Source organism: Otolemur garnettii, unplaced genomic scaffold, assembly GCF_000181295.1.
Source record: "Otolemur garnettii isolate 467f Iridium unplaced genomic scaffold, OtoGar3 scaffold00094, whole genome shotgun sequence".
In the NCBI taxonomy this organism is placed as follows: domain Eukaryota; kingdom Metazoa; phylum Chordata; class Mammalia; order Primates; family Galagidae; genus Otolemur; species Otolemur garnettii.
In genome coordinates, this window is record NW_003852489.1 from 6,635,790 (window position 1) to 6,645,106 (window position 9,317).

Sequence of the window (9,317 nt, forward strand, 5' to 3'; positions counted from 1 at the left end):
GCCTTAGCCACTTGAGCCACAGGCGCCGAGCCAAGGCCAGGTAATTTTTAAAGAAAAGAGGCTTAGTTGACTCACAGTTCTGCTGGCTGAAACATTGGGCATCTGGTGAAAGCCTCAAGCTACTTTCACTCAAGGCAGAAGGGCAGAAGAGAACCTGGACGTACAGAGATCACATGGCTGGCAAGGGCCGGTGCTAGGCTCTTTTAAACTTCCAACTTACAGGAAATAATAAGAGTGAGAACTCCCTCCCTCCCTTCCACCCCAAGGGAGAACATTAATCTATTCATGAGTGATCTACCTCTGAGACCCAAATACCTCCCATTAGACCCCACCTCCAACATTGGGATCAGATTTCAACACAAGATTTGGGGGACAAACTTCCAAACTGTAGCAACAAGGAATAATATACCATGCTTACATTTTCTTTCAAATTGTTTTTTTTCCTAGGGCTAACAATGCCTGTTTTGATGTGCTTAATTTTCTATGTATCTTTTACTGTTTTTTCCATATACTCCAAATACCTTGAATATATAAAATAGTCTGTTGTTTCTCACCTCCCTCCTACTCTTATTTCCCTGGAGACCTCACACTCCCAGGATCTCTCTGGACTGTTACTAGAATGGTTGCTTCTCTGGGCCATGCTACCTCTATTCCTGGGATGTGCCTTTGCTTCTTTCTTAAGTTAGACCTCTGTTTTCTAACATCTTAAGTCTTTTTCTTTCTTGCTTCATGTGCTCGTTTACTGAAGTACATCTTCCTATAAAAGAGTGTGTACAAAGTAGATTGTTGAGTCTTAGTGTGTGCGAGTATATCTTTAAATAATACTCTTATATTTAATATACTTGGTTAATAATTTGGCTGTGTATGGAATTTGAGTTTGGAAGTCATTTTCCTCAGGATTTTTAAGGCATTACTTTGCTGTCCTTTGTGTCTCCTAATGCTATTGAGATACTGATCCATTTAGATTTCCATTCCTTAATATGTAGGTGACTGTCTAATTTATTATTAAAACTAGGACACATGGTGTGCTAGCCTGACAAATATTAGGACAAGTGTAAACCAGGACTCTTCAGTAAACTGGGACATATGGTCACCCTCTTTATATGTGACCTGTTTTTTCTCTGTTTAGGATCTTCTCTTTACTTCTGATGTTCTACATTTCATGGTGATATGCTTGAGAAGGGCCTTTTTTTTTTTTTAAACAGAGTCTCATTCTGTTGCCTAGGCTAGAGCGCCTGATATCATAGCTCGCAGCACCCTCCAACTCTCAAACTCCTGGGTTCAAGTGATCCTTTTGCTTCAGCCTCTTGAGTAGCTGGGACTATAGGCACCCACCACAACACCCGAATGGGGTTTCACTCTTGTTTGTTGCTGGTCTCACTCTTGCTCATGCTGGTCTCAAACTCCTAAGCTCAGGTGATCCACATACCTCGACCTCCAAGAGTGCTGGGATTACAGGGGTGAGCCACCATGCCCATCTGAGAAAGGCCTTTTTTAGTTAATTGTTCTAGATCTTTGTAAGCTTGTTCTATTCTTCGATTTGGGGAAATTTTTATTGTTATTTCTTGAAAATTTTTCTCCTTGCCTTTGTTAGTCAGAAGTTTGACTTTCTGGATTGTCCTCTACATTTTTTTCTGGTGTCACAGATAAGCAGAAAGGGTATTATCTTTCTCTTTTTTGTGTTATATCGGCGAGATTTTTGTACATTTATCATCTACTTGTACTGTTGAATTTTTTGTAAAATTCCGTTTGATGTTTAATTTCTTGTTTTTGTCTTTTCTCACAGAATCATGTTCTTACCAAAGTGTTGTCTTCTCTCACTTCTCTGGAGAGATACTTATTTTAATTTTTTTCTTTCTTTTTTGTGTGTGTTTCTTTTGTTCTTTGCATTGCTTTCTTGGGTCTCTTTTTCCATTTGTTTGGTTTATGCCTGAAGCTTTCTTCAGCCCTAGGTAATCTTTAACGATTTAAATTTCAGAGCAAGGCATTAAAGTTTATTTGGAATCTCTGAAACCTGGGTACGGCTTTTTGGCTTCCTTAAATATAATGATGTTAGGAACTAACCTCTTGGTTAGAGTACCTGCTATGTCAGGACTTCTGTTTGTTTGTTTAGTTTTCTGTGTATCAAATTGTTCATGCTACTATAACAAAATACCACAGACTGGGTAATTATACAGAATAGAAATTTATTTTACCACAATTCAGGAGGCTAGGAAGTCCCAGGAACCAGGTGCTGGTACATTCGGTTGTCTGGTGAGGGCTGTCCTCAGATTCCATGGGGGCACCTTGATGTTCAGTGCTCCTGAGGGGAGGAACACTGTATGCTCTTGTGGCTGAAAGTGGAAGAGCAAAAGGGACAAACTGTCTCTTTCAAACTGTTTTAGAATACCTAATCCTGTTCACGAGGGCAGAGCCTACATAACTCAGTGGCCTTGCAGAGGCTTACCTCTCAACACTGTTGGATTAGGGAGTAAATTTTCAACACATGGATTTGGGGGATACATTCAGGTCATAGCAATTTAGAAATCTTACCTTTTTGGGGGGGGGGTAGGAGAAGCCATTCAGTTTTTCCAGAAAAGACTCCTCTGCTTTCCTGCCTAGAAAATTATATAGCTCAAGAAGTAGAGTTGGGGGAGAAGACAGAACATTTCAGAGATCAGCATAGACCTCTCCCCTGTATCTCATGCCAGCCTATGTGCCTGGTATCCCCCATTCTGGAACTTCTATGGTCCAGTTTTTCCAAAGAATACAGTTTCTTTTCTCCCATGAGAGAAAGTAATGGAAGTGGTTAGTCATGTGGCTGTGTGGAACAGTGGGGATAAAGGAGAAGGCCCACAGGGTTCTGCCCTCTCCTCCTCCTACCTTTCACGGTAGCTGCCACTCAGAGCTGATCCTCACAGGAATTCTGTGGGCCTGATCCATTCCACCTTCACCTTTATGGCGCATGGCTGATAACTTACTTCCTTATACCCCTTTATCTCCTTTCTGTCTTGGAAGAGTTGATAAAAATATGCCCTGGCTAGCTCTCCCTTTCTTTTTCTTCTTATGGGTTAATACATTTACTTTATTCCTTTACTGTCTTTTAGAAGGATTGAGAAGGGAGAAGAGATAAACTAATGTGGCATGCATTTTCCTAGTCAGAGTATTACAAATGTTGATTAGGTGCTGAACAGTCCTATCAGCGCTGCTTTTCATGTATGTTCTTAGGGGTTAAGTAGGTTTTTGTGGGCTGACGTGAAAACCTAGCTACATCAATCATTTTCCTCTAGAATTAGAGGTATAATCAAGCCTTTCTGAATTGATTATCTGGGAGAATTATAACAGACTAGAACAAAAATATTTTATACATCTCTCCATTTTCTGAGTCGCAAAGAAAATTACTATAAATACTGCACTATCATTGTTGAAATAAAAAGCTCCAATAACTGTAGAGAAACTTGAATTTTAGTGGAAAAGTTTGTTCATAAAGTTAAAGCTATAAAAATTGAACTCTGAAGCAGAATTAAATTTTGAACCAGTGTCTCTAAAGCTTCATTTTCTTTTTTTGAAATCAGTTTTCCTAATTAAATTTAAAACCAGTTATAGTGGTAGCTGTGGGAAATACTACTGGTCATGGGAATAGTTTTAATTGTATTATCTTTTTTTTTTTTTGGCGTTGTTAGCTTGGGCACAACAGAATTTTCTGAAATACTAGGCTGAAAAAACTAGATTTAGCCAGATTGACTAATAAAATAATCTTCCTATCATGAAAGTCTGTGGATAGTAAAAGTGCAACCCAGAAGATATATAGTTTCCACAGAGTTCTGGAAAACAAATGCACCAACTTGGTGTTTGAATTGCGGAGCCCACTACAAGTGGAATAGATCCACTCACAGCCTGCAGCTGCAGTTTCCAGCCTTCAGCAAGGGCATATGGAGCTCTCTTCCAGAGGATCGCCCCTGTTGTTCTGGGGCAGCCTTCCATGAGCACTTGTTCCCCAGTGGCCGTGACTGCCCCAGTCTCAAAGGATCTCAGCTGGTTAGGAAAACTAGGAATGATGGTTGTAATCTCTCGTGTGGCTTGAACAAGGTAAGGGTACTGAAATGCTGTCATTCCATTGTTTTCCTTCCTTTTTAATTTTCTCTTTCTCTTTATTTTTCTTCTTTATTATTATTAGCCTCTCCTCTCAATTCCTCCCCCAGCCTTGCTTTTGACAGAATATTGACTAGGAACCAGAGGCCTATTTTTGCTTAGCCAAGGGCAGCTGTTTACACAGTAGCAGAGGTACATAGGTTTACTGTGTCGTATGTCTGTGTAACACTGGATTTGGATCTTGTATTTAGCTGCCAGAAGTGACTGTGATGAAGTAGGAGAGATAAACTGATAGATTGGCTGCCAGAAAGATGTTGAGAATCAATCAGATAAACAGGGTAGAGAAATAGCTTGCTGTTTTCTAGTGATAATAAACCAGTGGCTTCTGGTCTTTGCATTTTTAAACATAATTGCTGTGGTAATAATGTCCAAAATAAGCAAATGAAAAAACAGCACAGGAGGTTTTTTAATTGCGATTGAGATATCCTTTTCCCTTTTGCAATAAAGATTCATTGCTTGGAAGTGAGTATTTTTATAAATTTGTTTTACTTCTTCCAGTGCCTACTTACATAAACAAATGAAAATTAGAAAGTGAACTATTTTCAGAGGAATTTATTCCTCCTCCTTGGTCTCCCACAGGCTTTAGCTGTTTGACTTGGTGATATATCTGTATTGCTACCATGCCTTACCTACAAAATAATTGCTAATTTTTGTGAAGAAACAAGTTTTAAAGTACAACCTGTATTATTGACAGATAGTTAGCAGAAACTAGTTTATTCTAACCTCTTCCCTTAGATTTCTTTCAGGTTTGTAGAATTTTAATCCCTGTTGCTATTTCTGTGCATATAGCACTTGTAATTTTATTAATGTAATTTAAAATTCTCCTTCTTTAATATTTAACTTTTAAATTCATTTTCTCCTTTTCACCTAGGACTTTAAGTCCCAGTGCAGATTCTTAAGTCTGTGTGAAAGGTATATTTCTAGACGTCAGTTGGATGCACTGGAGTAAGGATTAAGAGGACAGTAGGAGAGTTCTTTTGTGTAACTCCCATGGAGTTATTTGTGTAGGGTTGAAAGACTGGCCCTCTGTGTTGCATTTGTGGTACACACAAATGACTTTCTTTAGGTTGTCTCTTAAAATTTGTGTGGCTGTGAGTATGTTGGTGTCATGCCCAGTTAAATCACTTCATAGCAAGCCTGGTGACACTAGGCTGTAAGAGAATACAGGCTGTAGAACAGCTGTGAGAGAGTCGAGTTCACACTTTCTCTTTCTTTTCTTTTCTTTCTTTCTTTCTTTTTTTTTTTTTTTTTTTAAAGACAGAGTCTCACTCTGTGACCCTGGGTAGAGTACTATGGGTTCATAGCTGACAGCAATTTCAAACTCTCGGGGCTCAAGTGGTCTTCCTGCCTCAGCCTCTCCAGTAGCTAGGACTACAGGCGCCTGCCACAATGCCCTGCTATACCCCCCACCCCACCCCTATTTTTAGTAGAGACAGGGTCTCACTCTTCCTAAGGCTGGTCTCTGACTCCTGAGTTCAAACAATCTGCCTGCCTTGGCTTTCCAGATGTTAGGATTATAGGCGTGAGCCACTGCTCCAGCCAAGAGTCCACACTTTTAATCATATACAACAGAGGCTTTTGCCTGAAGACGACCTTTTCATCTGCTGGAGTTCAGAAGTTAACCTTGAACTATTATCCTATTGGTGAGAAGCCGATGCATTTCTCCTTTTTGCCACGTAGTCCTTCTCACCTGACCTTTTAAAGATTCTCCAGTGATATCAATGGGGTGGACAAAACTAATCATAAAAACAATGAAGGGAATGTTGCACACTCATAGATCCTTTTGAAATGAACTACAGTGCAGTATGTCTCCCAAATGGACTTCTGTTTTCAATTATTGCGGTAGCCACCCTGTTAAAGATATATAAATTTGGAAGGGTTAATGGGAATTTAGTATGCTCTTGCCACTGGGCAATCCCTTATCAATTGTAGTTTTAGACCTGCCTCTATGCCATTCAAAATTCCTTCTGTGCCCCCCCCCCCCTTTTAGAGACAATCCCACTTTGTCGCCCTTGGTAGAGTGCTGTGGCATAATAGCTCACATCAGCCTCCAATTTCTGGGCTTAGGTGATTCTCTTGCCTTAGCCTCCCAAGCAGCTGGGGGACTATAGGCACCCGCCATAATGCCTGGCTTTTTTTTGTTGCAGTTTGGCTGGGCCAGGTTTGAACCCGCCACCCTTGGTATATGGGGCCAGCACCCTACTCACTGAGCCACAGGCACCGCCCCTTCTGTGCCCTTTTAAAGTCAGTTGGTGTTAGGAGATGATAAATAAATCAGTTGCTTTCCTTTTTCCTCTAGCTCCTTCGAGAACTTATAGAACGAAAGACCAGCTCTTTGGATCCCAATGATCAGGTGGCCATGGGAAGGTAAATTTAGATACGGCTTTCTATTCGTGCATGCGGCCTCTATAATAGTTTCTTTCCTTCAGTCTCCTTAATGTTGCCCCCAAAGCATGATTGTCCCTATAATTATCAAAGTTAAGCAAGATAATAGCTAGAAAGACTATTTACCCTCCATTGCCTTAAGTACAATTTGAAAAGAGATTATAAAATGCCTACGTGGGATTTTTTAAAAGTTTTTCAAATTCCTTTTTATGCTCTTTGCTCTCTAGTTTGAGTTCTTGGGATTGTATCCATATCAGTCTGCTGACCGTGGATTAAAAGCAGCCACCCAAATGTGTGCTCTCAGCTGTCAGAAAATGGCTCTGCACACAACAGGTTCTTTCCTCCTAGTCAAGTCTGCTTTGTTAGAGGCTGCCCTAATTTAGACCTCCACCCCTTCAGTAAAAGCTTCAGCACAATTAGAAATGGAACGTGGCAGCATTACCCAGATGTCAGGGGAGAATGTAAAGTAGTGAAGGAAGGCTCTTGTGTGTATGCTTCATCCTGTAGTGGGAAAATAAAAAGGGCATTTAGAGTGCTACCTAATGAATAGTGTACATTTAAATAGCCATGAGCCATAATTTGCAAAAGCATGAAAGGAAACAAAAGCATCAAGTGCCAGAATGGGATTCTGGGCAGAGCAGCATTTTGAGGAAGCAATGAAAAATTTGTGTTGATGAAATAATTTTATTTGAATAAAATATTATTTGAATTTTAGGGTAGGATTTTGTTGATATGTTGTTTATCTCAGGAATGTTATAGAGAGCTGTTCACTATAAATTTAATGTGATAGAGCAAATTGCATTTAAGTGGTGATTATATTGTACATTTATCTGACTTTACAATAAAATAGATTATGGTAATTAAGATTATATTAAGATTACAGTAATTGGATTTCCTTAGTTTTTTTTTCCTGATGTTGACTTTTTGTTGTATAAATCAGGTAAGATGACTAGATGGTGCTATTGCTGTTTCTTCTTTCTTTTTTTCACATTTGTTCATATGAGCAATTTATGATTTTCTTAGCCTAATGCTCCTTATTAAAAAATTAATTCCTCCGCATGTAGAATGACTGCAGATTATGTGAGTCTTGTTTGGATCCCAATCCAAACAAACTAACTATAAAGTGAGACATTCAGAGAAATTTGAAGACTGGTTGAATATTTGATAGTGAAGAATTTATTGATTTTTTTTTTAAGGTGTAGTGTGTTCAGATTATATTGGAGGAGAGAGTCCTCATCTTTTAGCAACATACTGAAATATTTATAGATGAAATGAAGCTTAAGTGACTATAAAACTAGTATCAGTAGTGGATAATTATTAAGAATTAACAAAAATTAGAAAGTACAAGAAAGGTACTTGGGTATTAGCAGAGGGAAAGTTAGAGTTAAAGAATTTCATGTATTGCAGTCAACCAGCAGTTGCAACATTAGTAATAGAAATGCTGCATAGCAAAAACATTAAAGGAAAACCCAAGCAGCTGTACTCAATTTGGTGGCTTTTCCTGCAGACTGGTGAATTTGTCACAGCAACTCCAAATACTAAGAAGCATTGTTAACCAAATTTGCTGTAGAATTTCCCAGCTGCCATTTGTTTTTTACCATTGCACAAATCCTCTCTAATTGATTAGTCACTTTGGCCCCTAAGTAGCTTGAAGAACTTGATGTAGGTTGATTTCTTTCTTTCTGCAGGGTTGTTAGTGAGAAAAATTCCAATTTGTCAATATGTATAACTCTGTTTGTGATGATGCGTAACATTGCTTGTGAATTTCCCAGGCAGTGGCTTGCAATCCAGAAGTTACGAAGCAAAATCCATAAGAAAGTAGATAGGAAAGCCAGCAAAGGAAGGAAACTTCGGTGAGTTACTTTTTGGGAAATAAATTAACATGATATATTCTATCTCTCTTCTTTTGCATTTTGGCTATTATGTCATTTTTCTTTTTCTTCTGATAACTCTTTTTAAGGATTAGGAAAATAAACAGTATTTGAAGGTTTAAGTTTTTTTTACTCTGAAATGAAAATATAGTTTCTTGACTTTTTGATCTATTGTTGTGAATGCACGGGTGAAATAATATCTATACTTCTTGTAGAATAATATAAAATTTTTATTCTTATTTAGAATAGGGTGACATTGGTCCATTCTTATGACATACATATCCGCAGTATGCTTAAAAGACAGAAATGAAGGACTTCTGAGAATGTTAATGGGGTGCTTAAATAAGATGAGAAATACAGTTTTTATGAGGAAATAGAGAAATTTCTGACTTTGGAAAAACCTTCCATCCTCTGAGATCTTTAAGTAATCTTAGAAGGTTATAGAAAAAGAAGTAGCAAGAGTAGGAATTGACATTACTGTTACTTTTAGACATGAGACCTGTGTGTGTGTATGAAGCACTATCATTACAGAAAGTCTCAGTGTTAAAGAAACAACTTATAACTTAGGTGCCAAGAAAATCTTAAACTTTAGGACAGTTTTAGGCAGATAGCTAATCCCACATCCTAATTAGAGCCTGCTTGTCATTAAATTCCCTTTAGACAAATGTTGGCCTATCTAATTTTTAAAGATCTTCAGAGAAGCCGATTTCACAATTATTTTAATTAATTTATTTTAATATTTAACAGAATTCATCAGAAAGTGCTTTATTTTTCTTAAACTTTGCAGACATATAAGATAGCTTTTCATAATCTTTTTTTTTTTTTTTTTCTTTTGAGACAGAGCCTCAAGCTGTCCTCCTGGGTAGAGTGCTGTGGCATTACAGCTCACAGCAACCTCCAACTCCTGGGCTCAAGCGAGTCTCCTGCCTC

At 38.3% G+C, this 9,317-nt stretch overlaps 1 protein-coding gene across 1 annotated transcript in view; it reads left to right on the forward strand.

Moving 5' to 3' along the window:
- The window catches only part of AATF (apoptosis antagonizing transcription factor), a 114,497-nt gene that overhangs the window by 69,658 nt on the left and 35,522 nt on the right, over positions 1-9,317 (forward strand). Inside the window, exons 9-10 of the mRNA XM_003795611.3 lie at positions 6,431-6,498; positions 8,289-8,369. Coding sequence (XP_003795659.1) covers positions 6,431-6,498; positions 8,289-8,369 — 149 coding nt within the window. The remainder of the gene's footprint in view (positions 1-6,430; positions 6,499-8,288; positions 8,370-9,317) is intronic.